Source organism: Drosophila miranda, chromosome 4 (genome assembly GCF_003369915.1).
Source record: "Drosophila miranda strain MSH22 chromosome 4, D.miranda_PacBio2.1, whole genome shotgun sequence".
Lineage (NCBI taxonomy): Eukaryota > Metazoa > Arthropoda > Insecta > Diptera > Drosophilidae > Drosophila > Drosophila miranda.
In genome coordinates this window covers 30,399,115-30,417,297 of record NC_046677.1, presented here as the reverse complement: position 1 = coordinate 30,417,297, position 18,183 = coordinate 30,399,115, and the positions used below count along the sequence as shown (strand labels likewise).

The following is an 18,183-nucleotide window of genomic DNA, read 5'->3' as shown; positions in this document are numbered from 1 at the left end:
GCAGGAACCTGGTACGATGCGCCAGTTAGCGCCCGTAAAGAGAAGCTATAGCTATGTACATAGCGACTCTTCCGGTACCAATTGAAAGTATCCTGGTCGGGCATACAATCCCCCTTGGTGTGGGGCGAGGTGTATCTAACACGTCTTCCGATCTATGGGTCTCGGCACCCGGTTGAGAGCGCAACTCCACGAGGAGCCTAGCGGCTCTCCCCGCGTAACGTTTGGGTATCAACCACAGCCACCACGATACTCCCACTAGGGGGCCGACCTCAATGTGCAGCCTTGGAACTGCACAACCCGTGGTACCGATCTTAAGGACTCAGCTCGATCCTCCCTTTTAGCCCCGACCGGCCTGGATAGGGAATCCACCCAGCCCGTGCGCCGCTTGCGCGTTCAGCAGCTGCTGTCGCCTGGAGAACGCCAGTCCGGCGAACCCGTCGAGAGTCCGCATTCTCTCCTGAGAAGCCGTCACATCGGAGAAGGTCCAGTCGCCATCCGTGTACTGCACTCCAAGTCCATCGAGGTCTCGCAAGTCTGCATAAAGGGGACAAGCACATATATCCTAGGAGACAGCAGTATCTGGAATACCGTCCTCTTGGACAGAGTAGAGGCTCTTCTGATTGCCAGAACTTGACTAGTTTCGATACATCCATAGAAGCCATGACTTTTTATACATAGGTAAGTAATACAGTCTGTAGGCTCAACCTTCAGAATATTGCGAATAAATAAGCAAACAAATGCCTGGACTCCGATTACTATTCTAGGAAATCCACTTATAATTCCTGCCGCACTTGAGGCATGATTTATGAACTGGTATTGGTATTGGCCAAATCCCTTTCTGATTCGGCATAAGCCCAAATCCCACTGGGGGGAAGAACCCTTCTCACATTACCGTTCGCTGGGAGCCGAAGAAAAAAATTACAATTAAATCCATTTAATGAACTCGTTGAACCCCACGGATTCCAAATAATAACCTTTTCGGGCCGCGGGCATGTATTCAACGCGGGACTTCGGACTTCGGACTTTGGAGGCCTTTGAGCCTTGCAGCTCATTAACTTTGATGATGCACAAAGAGTGCGGGGTTCTACTTGGACTTTAGCAGGGAAATTTCAATTAAAACCCCTCGGTCCGAGTCCTATGGATATTTGTATTCATTACAGAAGATCATCATCATCATCATTAGCGTCGGCGATGGCGATGGCGATGGCGATGGCGTTTGGCATTAGCGTAAATCCAAAATCCGATGCCGGAAGTGACCTGCACTTCAACTTTTCCAACAACGAAACAAAAAATTGTTAATTAAACTTATGAAATGTTTAGAAAGGTTTTTTATTCACCCTTGCAGCCGCTGGCCACCGCCGCGCCTCCCACGACTAATTAAAAAGTGTGTGCCAGGGCCACAAAACAAAGCCCAAAATCACAAAACACATCACAAAAAACACTGAAAAGTGTAGGAAAATGAGAAACAAGATGCTGCTCGGGCACCAATATAAAAAATATGGCGACAGGGACAGGGACAGCGTTGATGAGTTGACAAATATTTTGTCTGTCATAATGAGTCCGTGCGAATGCGAGAGAAGGTGCGGCCTGGACCCTGGCAAGGACCTTGTTTATGGGACTGTTTCGCTGCTGTTCATTAACCACGGGGCGAAGGGACGTTCGGGGTGGTATATTCAGGGTTAGATGCTGGTCCAGTGGCGTGTTAATTACGACCTACATCCGGTGGAGGGCGGAGGGGCAGGGCTGGGCCATGGGCCATGCTTTTGGCTGCAATTAAAAACTTTCTCTCGCATAGAAATTGCGTTTCAAGTCCATGTGTGTGTGGAAAAGAGAAAGTCACTGCAATTAGAAATTAATTTACACAGAAAATTGATTTAATTTTGGGTGGGTGGTGGTCGGGGGGCAAGCAATAATCTAATAAGCCAATCAACAGCGACTTCCTAGAAGAAAATATCACTTCTTAGTGGGTAAACATTTCGGTAAATATTTGTTCAGCTCTACTGTGGGGGATTTCCTTTGTTTTCTCCACAAATGCCGACAACCCTCTTCATTATGGCCTCAAGAAATCTACTAAGAGAATTACAGTAGAAGGCGGCACCGGAAATACAAATGCAAACATATTTAAAATGCATGAAGGAGGAGGCGCCACCGAAACCCCCGAAAACCCTAAGGTGTCGTTAGCCTGGATCCCACACGTACCCCACACGAGTCCCCCCACAGCCAGCGAAGCCAGCGACTGCTTTGTGGAAGCCCCACAAATTACACTTCATGAAATTTTCACAAGACCATTTACATAAGCATAAAGACGGAAGGAGGCAAAGGCAAAGGCAAAGGCAAAGGCAAAGACTGGGGGGGGGGGGCTTCAGGGGGCTGGAAATAATCATATGCACATCTAACTACTTAGTTCGTACGCATCGCAAATGGCTGTACACGGGTGTACGGTACACACTTACCCAAATAGGTGCTATTTGTCAAAACCCAAAAGATTTTTAATGGATCGACCATAACTACGCAGACCAGACCAGGGCTAGGCGGTCGGCAGTAGGCAGTAGGCAGGGAGAGCTGTAGCTGTACAATATGGTATTTCCTTTAGCTGCTGTCAATGTTCCAAGGGTTCTTCCAGGCAGTCCTCGGCTTCCCTCCGGCAGTGTGCTCTTCTAGCTCCAGTTTATATTTCAGTTTACTTTTCCCCTTTGTTGATTTGCACTATTTTTAATGAGTTGCTGCGGTGGTCCTTGGTCCTTGCCTTTGAGGTATCTTTCGTTGCAATTTTCGTTGTGCACTTTTACGGCATTTGCATAAATCAGAATACGAACACTGCGCATTGCTCATTGCATAATTCACTACAAAAGCCACAAAATATTATACAAATTGAACGAACTTTCCTTCAATTTCACGCCCTTGACACAGAGCTGCCACTCCGCCTCCGCTCCGCCTCTGTTTCTGTTTGAGTTTTTGTTTTCGGTAATTAAAATCGCTCTTGGCGTCGTCCTTGTCTCCGCTTTTGGTGGCATGGTAATTAAAATTTGTCGTTTATTTATGTCACAAACACACACACACGGGCACACGCGCACACGCGCACACGCACTTCGTCGTTATCGCTATCATTATCATTATCGGGGTTGTGTGATCGTAATCGGGGGGTTATTAAAAACTTATGACATTGTCAGAGACCCTAAACCAGGCCCAGACCAGGCACTAATTGCGTGTGCAGTTGATGCTTTTTGGCTGGCATTAAATTGGATTTAGTTTTATGTAAACACTTTTGTTGGGGATTACAATTAAATGCAGTTTATTTGGAGGGTGGAAGGGTAAAAGGGATGGCATAGATACGCAGTTTCCAGGAGAGTCTGCTGCTCTTTCTATCAAGGATACCCCTAATGCTCTCCACAGACCACCTGGGACATCCCTTTGGTCGAGACTCTAAGCGGCAACGGCAGGCCTCCTCTGTCTGTTTGTGATATAATCAAAAAGGATTTGGCTTAGAGATGAAATCCCTGTTAAGCAGGTACCAAGGCCCTGCTCTAGTTTTGAGTGAGCCTCGGGCAAGGTAGGGCCCAAATCTTAGCAATTAGATGCAAACTTCTCCCCCGCCCCCTCCCCCTCTCCCTTTGGTTGTTGATGGCCATTTAGAAATTCTCAAACGCTCTTCAAACAGTTGGCAGTCAAGTGGGCCCAGCTACAACAGTTAACAGCCATTAGGCAACTTTGGACCGGGCCCAAACAAAAGGCTGTCCAAGCAGCGCCAATTAACGCACACAGTTCGCGATCCTCAGGACTCCCGAGCGCCGCTGTGCCCAAGGCGACACTGGGAGAGGGCGACAAGGCAGCCACAGCCTTGACCTTTATCCGGAGGCGTAGACAAACTCCTTGTTGCCGTAGCTGTGGCCCCCCTAAATATTTAATTGTTTATGCCATAAGGGGTAATGGCTTATTCCTCCCCTGCCCCCTCTCGCTCTAAGTGTACTTAAACAATTTGGGAAGAGACTTTTTAATGGACAGCCATAGCCATAGCCATAGCCATCTCCATCTCAGAGATGGCCGTGGAGCCGGAAGTGCGTACTTTTGTGTGGCCGAAACGATTAAAGCCGCGGCCAAGTAATTAGTGACTCAATTGCTTCGCTCTGGCGCTGGCGTTGAGAGCCGCGCATACAAATGGCCTGCTTCCGACTTTGATGGGTTATTGGTGGCTTTGTCATAAACCCCACTCGATCCCGGCCCGACCCGCAAGCCCGGCACAAGCTGGCCAAATCAATTGGCAGCCAACTGGCGTCTTCAGATATGAATAAATGTCGAGGAGGAGCTGCTGCAGAAGAATACCGCGCTTAGGGGGAATCGAGGTCAGAGAAATTAGCGTCAGTCCCCCCCCCACCCCCCAATCGCCGCCCCTTTCCACGCAATTTATGCAAATTTATGCAACTCTGGCTACCGAATGCCAGCTGCTGCCTTGATCCATGTAACTCGAGGAAATTTAAGTCGGCAAACGGCATTTTGTGCCTTTTGCCTGCCAGAAAGTTAAACATGCTCATTTCTTAACTTGTTCTTTCTTTGAGTCGAGCCAAAGACGGACCCAATGCAGGCACAAATTTTGAAATTGCACTTTTCCGCCCACAGCTGAGGACTTGCGGAATAAGAAAGAAAGAACGAAGGAAGGAAAAGAAAAAACTATACGGAAGGAGGATGGGGGATTGTGGATGGAGGAAAAACTGTTGCCCAGGCCCCGGCGGAAATACAAAAGCATAAACTTTCCGGCCAAGAAACCAACCGCGCCGCAGCCTCTTGGGTGGAGTCGAGTGGCGGCCCCCGACATTTGAAAGCGCCAAAATATAAAGCGCAAAATGTGGCGGAAGTTTAATGAATATAAACTTGCTCGATTCCCACAAAACCAGCCCCCAAAAAGAGAGGGGGAGGGGTATGGGGAGGAAACAAGTAAATTAGTTGAGCTTACTCCCAAGAAAATGAAAGAAGGAACGAAACGAAACGAAATGAAAGAAAGAACGAAATATGATATCCGCAAATGTAAGTTGGATGACAACTTTATGAGGGGCTGCCATGAGGGGGTCCTGCGGCACGGCGGGATGCCGCAATGTTTATCTGGGAAAATGGTTGCTGGAAAATCAGTTGGACACCTGGGGCGCCGCTTCAGAACTACAGAGCGTTTACCGTAAGTAGATCGCTTGTTTCTCGAGGGAGAAGAAAAGTGGTGGGCCCTAGGGATGGCTCTCGCCACGTATCTGCTGTTGAAGGGCCTTAATCCTTTCTTCAAATGATTCCTAGTCTTTGGTAAGCCTTTTTCCCATCCAAACTCCCAACTTTTGTTTGACAATCTTTATTCCATCCATCCAGCGGATGATCCCAGGAATTATTAGATAAAGCCCGAGTCACTAAGCGGTCCCCTGCTCAGCTTTCTCCGGAGAAAGGCGTTAGGAGTGTTGCCTGTTTGTTTCGCAGTTGTTGCCCGAACAAATGGCAAAAGTTTTCGCTTTGTTTTCACAATTGTTGACGTGCAATTCAAATGAGTTAACAGCGCAAAAAGTGAGTGACCCACATCGCCGGCCCAACAACAGCTGGCAAACAGCTACAAACGGGTGGAGCTATAGTGGGGAGGGGGAGGGGAAAAACATGAAAAATTTCAAGTTGTAAAAACAAGAGCGAAGCCCGCGCCCCAAACAAGCAGGCAACATATGTATATCCTGTTGTTGTTGCAGATGGAGCCTGGATCCTGGAGCCTGGTGCCTGGAGAGGGGGAAACAATTATAACCAGAGTTTCCGTAAAAGTGGCAGACATCGCTCTCGAAACTAGAAACTAGCAGGCAATGGGTACTCCTCGAAGGGTCGAAGGATCCATTGGTTTTGGGTTGGGAATAACCGATCTTAAAGCTCCGCCGAAGAAGGTTCCTTGTGGATAATCTCTGGGTGGTTCCCACTCTGCGCTACCTTGCGTACCCTCAAGAGGCATGCCCCAACTCCGTTGTGCTGCTTGTTGTGTTGCCACGGCAACGTGCTTCACGCTGCAAAATGTTTGCAAATCAAGCTGAATTCCAGCAGCTGCTGGAAGGGCTGGGCAGAAGGGCCGAAGGGCCGAAGGGAGGTAAATCTTCAACAAAATTGCATCTTAAGAACAACTTGGCAAACGCATCAAATGCGCTCAACAATTCAATTAGCGAAACATTGTAAGACGTGCCAGACGAGCAGAAAGTCTGGATGAAGCACCCCACCGCACCGCACCCCACCTCTTCCCTGCGGCCTCGGATTACCACAGGAAAAGCGGGGAAAAGTGGAAACTTTTGCAGAACTTGCAGCGCGGAAAACTCGCAGCAGAGTAAACAAATGAAGCGCCAAATATGCGCGCACACCAAATAATCAATCGGGAATCCAAGAACTCGAATAAAATGTAATTAATTACATTCGCTTGTCTTCGTTTTACTTCTCTGGCGTTTCGGCGTTTCGAGCCGTCTCAAGAGTTTCGGAAAGTTGCCCGAAAACCAATATTAAACTGCTGGCCCAGAGCCCGGGGATTAGGCTCCTGCCGTCCTGCAGCCAGACCGCAGGGAACTGTGGCAACGATTTGTTGAAATTGTTCTCGTTTAGCATTTGGCCAGGCTTAAGGGGGGTTTCCCCCCCCCCCCCCCCCCTAATTATCCTGTTGAAAGGCTCAAAAGTGCAATCTGTGTCGAGTGCGGCAGCTCCGTTTGTTAATTTGTCTAAAACTCTGTCGAAAGTCGGAAATCCTCTCCGTAATTGTTGCAAAAGCCAAAAGCCAAGCTCAAATGAATTTATTAATCAGTAAAGGATAGCATTGTTCTGGCCAATCAATGAATTGATATTAATTTCCACAGAGGACTCCAATTTAGAGATGATTACATCCCCAGCAACAATCAAATGATTTGCCATTCCAGAACGTTGATAGAGTGACCCATAATCGTGTATCGTATTACAGCGACGTGTCGACGGGACATGTCCCTCAAAAAATTCCAAAAAAATAATCTAAAAAGGCGGCTATATATTTATATGGCGAAAATACCATAGAGGTTCCGTTTTTGGGGTGCTTTCGGGTGGGCAACGACCAAATAACTAACCACAAGTGGAAGGCACACACAAACAGTCGTTCCAGACAGGACACTACTCGAGGGGGGAGGGGAGGGGGTGTGTAGGACCCTCGACAATGGAACAGTAAGTGAGAAAATAACATTTTAGCTTTTGCCAGGACTCTGGCTCGTGACAGGCTCACGAGTTGCCATTCCCCATCCCCATCCACTCTCATCTGCCTGTCGCCTGTCACTCGGCCATGCTCCGAGTCCTGGTCTTTGGTATCTTATATATAAATATTTTTTTGCTGCTACTTGAGCTCCTTGTGCAATGTTGTTGGTATTTTTTTTTTTGTCGAGTATTTATCGTGCATTTATTTTGTCAACATTTCTCTCGTTTCTGGCCAAATGAAAATAAATTCAAATGATTTATTTACGAGCATTTGATTTATTTGATTTTCGGCATTTGCTTTCCCCGCCCCCCCCCCCCCCCCCCACCGCTGCCCAACATTTTCTTTTGCCGTATTGCAGCAATCCAATCCAATCCCCCCCCCCCCACCGCCCCGCCCCCCTACATGAAACCTACATGAAAATTGTATTGTATTTGCTCAGAATCGTTTTTCGGTGGCACCCCAGCCCGGCCTGAGAATTTATTTTATGCGCAATGTTTATTTGATTTCCTTTCCGATTTCTGCTGCCCTTTTTTTTCGCGTGTGCCAGCACTGCATTTGCCCTGCGACAGTCAATAAAAATTGCAGTGTATATTCTACGGGGGGTTTTTTTTTTCCCCCTCTCACACACGTTAAAGGCCAATCGAATATCGGGGAAATATTTCGACAGGCCTGGACTGGAGTGACGGCTGCCAAATGGAATTAAAAGCGTCGGATTTCATCAAAATTCCCCAGACGAAATATTACCAAATATATTTATTTGTATTTCTTAAATAAATGACCTAAAAATTGCCTAATTGGCGTGTTTTTGGACGCACATCAAAGCCCTGAAGGTCTCAAGGCCAACGTGTCGGAAAACTTTCAACGGGAAACCTCATCAATTTTCAAGCCATTTATTGGCTTTATTTCTGTGTTGGCAGAATCCTGAAAGTGAAATCCGAAAACTGACACTAAGCAAACGATGAGGAGGGGCACGGGCAGGCGGACGGCTTCAAGTGTGGAAAACTTTTTTGATGCCATTTCTTTTTTGGGTATTATTTATCTAATGGCATTTGTCGTCGGGCATAAGAAAATAAATAAATATATCCATCTGCAGGGCGGAGGACGTGGACCCTCGCTGGCTCAAGTGTTTATGATATTTTGATTTTATTTCATATGAAAGTTTTGCCCGAAAACTTGGTCCTTCCTTCCTTCTTTCCTTCCTTCCGGACGCCCTACGCGAACAGCATGCATTGATAATAATGACGCGCCCCTTACAGCATTTTGTCATGTGACATAAACATTTTCGTGCCCCCCCGATAGTGGAGGGTAGGCGCAATAAAAACGCCTCGTCTGGCACCAAAAAAAACATCTTTCCTTTATTAAGATTAAAAATGACAAAAGCGCAATATTGGGGCGGGTGTATATGGGGAGGGGGCTTTGGGCTGGAGTTCATGCTTTTTGGCGGCCTGCTGATAAGCGTCAAGGACAGAGCCCCCCTCCCCCTACCAAGCACTCTCATTCGCAGTCTCATTCGCTCATTCAAGTGGGTGTCACGCATAAATTTCATAAATATAAGCGTCATTATTTCTGCTTGCCAGTTTTGCGGCCGACAGGGAAGATGGAGATGAAGCTGGAGCCACGCCCTCAGCCCTTTGTCACGTGCCGAAAGTTTTGTATGCCTTGCCCCCCACCCCACCCCTACAGAAACTCATCTGGGGGAGACTATACTTCCGCTTAGAGATGGCAAAGTGAGAGGGAAATTGGGAATGTTTCGGAGTAGACAAGGAAAGAGTTCTATAAGGAGCCGTACTGGAGTGATCTCTGGACTGAATATCCCCTTTCTTCCCTCTCTTCCCTTTAACCAATTCCTTTGTCCCATCACTCAATCGGCAGATCGCGCTCAGAACTTTCACCATCGATGGTGGCAGAGTGGTAATGCCAGCGCCAAGGAGAGTATCGTGGTGCTCCTGCTGCTGGGCTGACAGTTAAAGTGACATCAATCAATGCGGCTTGCCACGCCCCTAATGCGTTCACACACATACTCAGCCACTCATTCGCGAACAGATACTCGTGCACACACACACACACACACACACACACACTCGTGCCTCATGCTCGCACGTTATCAGCAATGGAGCATGTAATGGCGGTGCCGATGCCGATGCCAGTGTGCCTTTGCTGTTGTTTGCTCGTTATAGCAGGGCTTGAACTTGGATTGGAGCTGAGAGTGGCACTGTGGATGCTGTGTGGGCACCACGTGGCGTATGAGTGTTGGCAACGTCAATTGATTGACGACATGAACCAGAGCGACACCGAGACACAGACAGAGACACAGACCCCAGGCAGGGCAGGGCAGGGCAGGGCGGGGCAGGACTCGCAAGTAAATCAATTATGGTGGAAGGAACAAAAGTTTCGCATTATATTGCCCTGACAAATTGCTGTTTGTTAAGCACTTTTGTGGCGGGGGAGAGGGAGGGGGGGCGATCGGGATCATTAAAAAGTTACAAAGGATTGCTGCGATTTCGGGCACTGCCTGAGCCTCTTATCGGCCAAAAGTCATCCATAAATTTGTCAGTTTTTGCTGGTATCTGCGCTTCAAAATCAAATTGCCAAATTGCTGTCGCAAAGTAAACAAATTTTTTAATATATGAGGAAAATAGAGGAAAAGAGGGAGAGATCAATAAGCCGGATAGCTCAAGTGGGGGAGAGAGTGGGGGGGAGGGGGGGCCTTTTTACGACCGGACCTTATTTACATGATGTCCTTTCGGATTTATTTGCCTCGATTTCCACGACTTTACAAAACTCACCCATAAATATGCAAATTCTGTTCCGGCTTTGCGCCACAAAAATAAAAGAAAGTAATAAACAAATAATTCTCTTTCTCTGTCAAAAGAATACAAATAAATAAAAACTGAAAAACTCATAAAACTGCATTATTGGACACTTGAGAGGGATTCGAAGAGGCGGGAGGGGGGCTGGAGTGGAGGGACCGCCACTCATCGTCGTCGGGGCTGGAGGGGAAGCCACTTGGACTCGGAACAAGTGCAAATCTTTTGCGGAAACTCATTAGTTTCTTCCTTCTCCCACAGCAAATGAAAAAAGGACTCCGTTTCATTGTTTCTGAGGAGTTTTCTTCTCCTCTCAAAAAGTGATTGGGTTAAGCACTTGATGACTGGACCCTCATCATGTTCCCCGCCTGGCAGAAACGTATTAAAAATTCATCCATCCAGAGTCGAGACTTTTCACTTGATTCGTGGCTCTCTGGGCATCCAATTAATAGGATATTTAATGGCCCAAAGATAGAGCCGAGGCAGCCTTCAACTAAAGCTAGTTTTATTATTTTATTGGCTTCCTTTTTCCTTGCCAACGGGGGACCTCCGTTGCGGTGTCCTTTTTATGGCCAACTACAGGAACGTGCCGCTGTCTTTGAGCCGGGCTAATATAACAAAGAATTTGTCTTGGGGACATGCCATCATTTGGGGCCAATGATTACATTATGCGATAATGTTGCCCCATAAATGGCTGCCGGGTGACAAACTGATAGTGCAGCGGTGGGCGTGGCAGTGCGGCAGAGAGGCCATTCCGTTTGCCATAATAAGCTGTAAAAGTGACACATACAGTTGACCTGATTTTCCCCGCAGCACAGCGCACTCCTGCGTGCTCCGTGCTCCGTGCTCCGTGCCCTGTGCTCCCCCCTCCCCACCCCCCCCGCTTGGCTTAATCCAACTTTAAAATTATATACTAACGATTCGCACATACACGCGGGCGAGAGAGGCAGAGGGGGGCAGGGATTAAGTTGGAAGCACTGAACCGTGCGGGGAACTAATGCAGGATCCTGTGCACTCGTCCTTGCAGCGGCTACAATCACACATTGGAACCAGTAGAGGGCTTCCCTCCTCCCCTTCGGCGCTCGCCAAGTGGCAAATGGGGAAAATGTGAATGTGCAGCTCTGTTTTTCTTTTCCCCCTCCAAATCCATTCCGCTGTGGCGCCTTAGTTGGCTGAAACGCCAGAGACAGCAGCAGCAGCGAGGAGCAGCGAGGAGCAGGACAATAGCAACAGCAACAGCCCGAGGAAAACCCAGCACAAAAGCAACAGCATGGAAATTAAAATGGAGCAAAAGGAAAGCTTTAAAAAGGGCACACCAAGAGATTGGGGACATCGCACTGAGAGATTTCTGGCAAATAAATAATCTTTGACTAATCCGTCGACTGGAAAAGCATCCACTCGCCTGCAATTATTGATGGAAATGCCTATCAATTCGAATGTCTATCAATGGTGGCCGGAGAGAGCGTTTCGTGCCTTGAAACCGGCATCAGTGGAGGTCCCTGAATCCTCCATTCGGTATCACTTTCCCACTAAATTCTAGGAATATCAGTCTCCCATTTGTTTGCCAATTAGTCAAAAATCGGATACGCGCTGGAGGCACCGCCAAGAAACAAACCCCCACATGTCTGCCGTCGAGGATTTTCTAGAATTTAAGAAACTGGCACTGGATTCAGCCTCAAACACGGTGTGTTTCGTTGAGCCACAGTTTTCGGCGGATAGATGGGGATATCTTTTTGTCTCGAGACCCACCAGATACTTCCCCTCTCTCTCCGTCGCTCGCTGGCTCAATTGTCTGTGAGTTGCCTCGAGCCGCTGTTTGGGCCGGCGTGCAGTGCTAATTAAATTTATAAGAATTAATTTGCGAGCAATTTGCGCGGCAACAGACAAAAGTGCCAAAACGTTGCCACCAGCAACAGCGCGAAAAATACGGGAAAAAACAGAAAAATACAGAGAGGGCGAGAATACAGCGCGACAGTGAAACGGTGAAGCAGGGAAAACAGAGAAAACAGTGAAAACACTGAAGGAAAATGAGGGAAAAGTAAAAATGTGACGCCAGTAATAAAGCAGGCAGCCAGCGACTTAATTAGCAGAAAGAGCCGTCTGGAGGCCTCTTACCGCCGCGGCCTCTTCCGCATCGAAAAAGTTGCCCAAACTTGGGGCCAAAGTTTGCAGTTTTAAAGAGTAACGACACCGGGATGGATACCCCGAAAAGAGTCCAACAAGTTGGCCAGCGAGCAGGGGGGTGGACGGGGGGACGGCAATAATTTGAACATGTCTCAAGTTGATCATTAGCATATTTCATAGGCGGCCCAAACAGGGGCCACCCTTTCCCTTTGCCTCCGTGCCTGCTGCACGTCGACGTCTTTGACGCGCCCAAAAATGCACTGAGCCGTGTGACCCATTTAGCCAAGTCACCGCCCCAGCCCCATCCCCAGCCCCATCCTGCCCCCAATCTCTGCGAGTTTCTGGAAAAAATGAGTTGCAACTATTTGTTGTTGGTGTGGCACACACTCGTGGCAGGCATCTGCCTGGCATAAAATGATTTGAGGAAAGAGCTCCCAGCACACATTTTCATCTGCCCCAAAGGTTGTGCAGAAGCTTTAAACCGAGGAAGAGCTAGCCAAGAATGGCCCCATAAGTACACCAGATTATTGGCAAGAAGTTGGCCCAAAGTTCGTGGCAAAAGCAGAGCAAAAGGGGGCAGAACTTTAAAGGGGACTTTGGAAGAAGGAAACTGGCGAATGGACACTCAATACCACCTCAGATATGCCTCTTTTGTACTTATTAATCCATTCCATAGAATATTCCGCCCCAGGCTCGCCCCGTCACGTTTCATTCGGCTTTGTTGAGGAGTCGCAGCTGGCCCACGAATTAGCCCCCAAATTGGTGCAAAGGGTTCGAGGGGACACGGCCACTCGCATCGCTCCATTTCCGTGTAATGTTTTCTTGCTTTATTTGGCATGTTAATAAACTTGAAAGTGTTGGCCGGCCACCCGGCAGAGTCGGCGGAGAGGCCACTCAACCAGTCTGTCTATAACCCAGAGCCACGCCCACTACCCACTCATGCATATGCATGGACCCTGGCCATAGCATACTTTCGAGAGCAGTTGACTCAGCTGCCCAGTGGACGGGGACGAGGACGTGGATTGTGTTCTGCACCTTGTGCCGAGCACCGACCACCGAGCACCGAGCACCGAGCACCTCTCGCATTTATTCCTCCTCTCCGCCAGGACTCTGGTAACATACCAATTAATTTTTATTTATTTTAATGCTGGTCTCTCTTTCACTCCCTCTCTCTCGGGGCATAGCACAGATCCCATTCCCCCCACTTTCCCCACTTTCCAGTTACAGTTTTGCCATTTCTGTTTCAGTTACAAATTTATGCATTACTTGCATTTTATTGACCCACTTTAATTCGTTCTTTTTGCTTTTGTTTTCGTCCGACGACAACGACCAAAATGTTGAAATTAAATTCCGGTTTTTCCTACAACTTTATTTTTGGGTGCAAATTTTGAACCGTAGAAATAATACGCGCTGCCGGCCCTACTCGACCCCACAAAAACAACGAGCTCCATTCTTTTGAGTTTTATTTTTGCCATTTTTATGGTTTTTATGCAAAGTTTTTGAACAAAAGCCCAAAAGTTGGGAGCAAACTTTCGAGTCCTTCCAGGGTTTCGGTTTCTGTTTCTGTTTTCGGAACTATAACATTTATGAAAACCCCCTGGAAATTGCTTAGATTTCTGGCTGTCAATTTTCGATGGCTCCCTAATTAGAAACGAAGCACGCGATGGACATTTTTCAACAGCCTGAAAGGTTGCCAGTGGCAACAGAGGCGGAGAGAGGGGAGGGGCTATAAATGATTGACAGACAGGTGGAATGGCTACAAATCTCAGAGAGATTAAAGTATTTCAGCCAGCTGTTTGATATTTTCCCACGAAAGTTTTCGGGGGCTCCATCGATGAGTGGTTCATTGGGTTTCTCGGGGCAGGTGCAAGGCGTTCAAGTGGCAAGAAGTAAGTTATACAAGTTGTAAAGTTATTCATTCGCCGACAGTTCACAGGGGCGGAAGCAGCAGGGTCTGTGTAGGGGGTGTGGCAGGGGGCGGCTAATTAGGTTTGAAATTCCTTCAGAGTTGATTAAATTGTTGTCACGAAGTCATCGCTTATTCATTTGCTTTAGCCAAACATTTCTGAATAATTAATCTTGTGTCTCTGGCAAAAAGTTCGAAGCATGTGTCTTGATAGAAATTTAATGAGAAATACTTGCAGGAATTCCCCAATCCTGAGGAGGGTAATTTTCATTACTTGAACAATGAACTGCCTTTTGGTAGGTATCTTATATTATATTAGATTTTTTGGACATATTTTGAAGGTCTTCCTCTTGGATTTGGGCGAGTATCCGCTTTGTTGGCGACTCCCAAGAGTTCGAATCAATTTCTGCAATATTTTTTGGAGCATTTTGTGGCTCTCTGAACATAAATCAAATCCCATATTTTTCTGCTGCTGTGCTGCGACAGACGGGCTTTCGGCCCAGCCGAAATTGGTTTTAATGAAGCGTGGCCCAGGCCGCTTCTTGGCTTTAAATTGATTGGCGTGCGGCAGAGGGCGGCGGCGGGATGGCGCTCTCTGTGATATTTGTGGCATCCAGCATTGAGCATCCGCTCCATGAATCTGCTGAGGTGTGAATGCCCCCAAAAATGCTATTGGGGCACGTTCGCGAATCGGCTCGTGAGCAATTAGATGCAATAAATCAGGGTTGCTTATCTCGTTGGGTCTCGCAGTGGTCTGCGGGCCGCCACTTGAGGATATTGCCCCCCCCTCCCCCCACACAGACCTATCTGCGGATAGAGACGTTCTGCTGGAAGTGCAGGGCCACCTCCCAGGGAGGCACACATGACACCGTTCAATGCTAGTGCAGGGGGGAGGGGGCAGATGGATTTACTACCATTTACTCGAGGATTATTGTCGGGCCGAGGGTTTCCCTTTGTTAAAGCTGGCTTAACATTTTCCGCCTCTCAGCGCCTGCGACTCCATTATGCCACACAATGCCGACACACGTAGGACCCTAATCATAATGCCACGCATCACTTTTTATGTGCCGCAACCCAAGGAGAGAGCCACAAAATTCAGCACTGAGGGGGAGGAGGGGGAGCAAATGAACCCCAAATGATAAATTAAGAGCCACCAGAGGGGCACAGGGACACAGGGGGGGCCGCCAACAAACAAGTCACTTGCAGGCGCCAGTGGAGCGGAAGTGAAAGTTCAAATGGGAGCAGAGTAATCTGTGGCTCAGGTGTGAAATAACTGAGATTTGGTGTCGCTTTCCTTGGACATGAGCGGAGGAACAAGGAGCGGGGGAGGGGGGCTGCTGTTTATTGCGAAATAAACTTGGCATATGTCGGCGGCAGTTAATTATGCAAATACAAATGCAAAAGTCCTGTCTATCCAGCCGGAAAACGGGAGTACTCGTACGATTACAGCTCAAATCAATTAGCAGCGACAGGAAATGAGCATAGAGAGGGGGGCGGGGGGGCAGGGAGCAGCAGGAAGCAGCAGGGAGCGTGTGGCCATCCGGTTTATGGCTTGATTTATGCAACTAATTAGCTAAAGCATAATTTTCGGTGAATATTATTATTTTATCAAGCGATTTGCGGCACGAGCATAAAGGGGGGGGGGACGGCCAATGCTACGGGTACTCCAGCTCTACAGCCATCGACTAATTATCGTCCTGCATAAATCATATTGTCTTTATTGATGTATGATGATGAGAGCCTCCCCCCCCCCCCCCCCCCACGGTCCACCGCCCCTCCACATACGAGTCTGTGGCTGTGGATCATCAGCCCCATAAAAGTCAATTAGGGCTCTGGCTGGGGCTTAGAGCAAGCACAAAGTTTATCGCGAAAGTGTTGATTGATAAATTGACTGATTGATTGATTGATTGCCGGCTAGTTTGATCGTTAGGAGCAATCAAAAATAAACAAAAAGGCTCAGAGTTTCCCCCCACTGGCCGCTGGGCCGCTGGGCCGCTGCTGATGTCATAAATGGAGATTAATCATGCTTCTGATGGGCATTTGGGGGACTGACATTGTCCGATGTGGCCGGCACTTAAGCGGCTTTTGCTTTGGCGGCCGTGTTGCATTGTCAATAATTGTTCGTGGTTTATGCGCACAATTTAGTCGTGTGCAAACGCTTAGATTTGTTTGGGCCCCACACACACCCCCCCGAAGGCAGAGGCAGGATGCCTTTGACGCGGATAACCCGATAAAAGTCCATTGTGTGAGGCTTCCGGGGGAGGGGGGAGGGGGGGGCACACACTTTAAACCGTTTCTTGGGCTAGAATTGGGCTTTAAGGCCCTGTTTATCTTTATTTGGATGCCACGCTTCGTTGCAAAAGTGCAATCAGTTATGCTGTTTATTTTCCAATAAATTAATTAAAATTTCAATAATATTCCGCATCGTTGCTGCCAGGCATGCGAGTCCATTAGGTTTTCGAGACCAAATGTTGGCCAAATTCTCTTTTTTTTCCCGTTTTAAACTTTTCGCACCGCAAGACATTACTTAATTAATTTGCACGCACATTCCATAGATAGTTTGACACGATTCTTTTTCAATCGCTTTCAGTTAATTGATTGCATATTCCATTAATCAGTGGGGAGGGTGGAGTGTAGGGGGCGGGGGCGGGGGCGGGGGCTGTATATTAATTAAAGCATTCGCACGAACACTTTGATTATGATAAACTGGCATTTAAGCGGCACCACACACACACACACACACACACACACACACCAGGATACACACACACATTACAGCTTTATCTGGTTTTGTTTTTAATTTTTTTAATTTAATTCCTTGTGTTATTTATTTCGATCAAAAATGATTGCCGTGAAAATGTTGGGTGCTCTATCGGGCATCAGGCAGCAGGCGGCAGGCAGCAGGCGGCAGGCAGCACATAAATTCTCGGCTATCATATCACATTAAAATAATTTATCTTCTTGCGTTATTTGTGGATGTTACAGCTGTGCCGTGGATGTGTGACACTCCAGGAGCTCTTGATTGGCCCTCGTCTAACTTTACATTTCGGGTGTAATTTCTCAGGCACGAGCAGAGACGCACACACACACACACACATACACTTGGACATGCCCCAAGCACACACGATGCACGACACACGACACACGGATGCCGAGAACGCGCACTCCGCCGTCAACAACTCAGAAAGTACTGACTGCCACATCCACAGCCCATCCAAAGGCTCCACGGATGCTGGACAGTACAGCAGTAGCCGTAACAGTGGCTCTAACAGTAGCTCTAACAGTAGCTCTAACAGTAGCAGTTACTGCTCAGCCGCAGCCCCTGCCGCTGCTACGCTTCCTAATGCGATAACAAGCGGTGCAGTCTCTTACGGCTCTTCTGAGTGCTGTTCAGTAGGTTAGTAGGTTGCCGCCTGCCGGCCTCTGGAGGGAAATTTACTCTTGGCTAGAGAAAGCCGGCTGCTGTTAACGCCTTACAGTGATGTTAATCAGAAGTTGGTAGCACTGCTTCCCACGGCGGATATGTCCACTCAACAAGTCAATGTTCTTCACACATTTGGTGGGAATTGTAGTGCCTTTGGGGGGTCTAGGATTTATTTGTGTGTCCAACGAACAAAAAACAGATATTTCTAAAGAAAAAGACCTCAGGAAAGGTAGAAATTTGCACACGACAGTAACAAATTACAGACAAAATGTTACAATATTTCCTAACAAATACTAGTATTTTTTTTATCAAAATTTCAGCTCAAATTAATTTTTATTTCGTTGAGAAATAATCGCCTTAGTCGAATAAAGTAATGCCTTTTGTATAACAGCGAAAGCAGAGAGCAGTTTGATGTTAAGTTTAGCTTAACATAAGTTTGCTAACATTAACATTGCTGCCCATTTAAAATATCCCTAACAGCATTACACTCTTAATTCTGCCATCCGCTACTCCTGTTAACAGCTGCTGCCATTCTCTCGTCTGTTAAGCAGCTCCTATGGCTCTGTAAACTTTTTAACAGTCGCAGTCATGACTCTCTTCTAACAGCCTCTCTTTCGCTGTTAAGCCGCTCAACGGCTAGCATTTACCGTATAATCCAATGCCCAATGCAGAATTCCAAGAAAAGTAAATTAAATTACTTTCGGGAATTCTTCGACCTACG

General features: G+C 47.6%; 1 protein-coding gene across 3 annotated transcripts in view; it reads right to left on the bottom strand.

Annotated features, from left to right (window-relative positions):
* LOC108163840 (putative neural-cadherin 2) overlaps window positions 1–18,183 on the bottom strand; it is a 116,948-nt gene that overhangs the window by 34,910 nt on the left and 63,855 nt on the right. Inside the window, exons 1-2 of one of the 3 annotated variants that reach the window (XM_033393951.1) lie at window positions 17,139–17,213; window positions 2,454–2,843 (exon numbers count right to left, since the gene is read on the bottom strand). The exons of 1 other annotated variant lie outside the window; for it this stretch is intronic. In XM_033393951.1, the coding sequence (XP_033249842.1) occupies window positions 2,454–2,505 (52 nt within the window). In that variant the 5' untranslated portion in view covers window positions 2,506–2,843; window positions 17,139–17,213. Of the gene's footprint in view, window positions 1–2,453; window positions 2,844–17,081; window positions 17,214–18,183 lie in introns of those variants that run through there. One more of the 3 variants, XM_017299354.2, reaches the window with a different exon arrangement.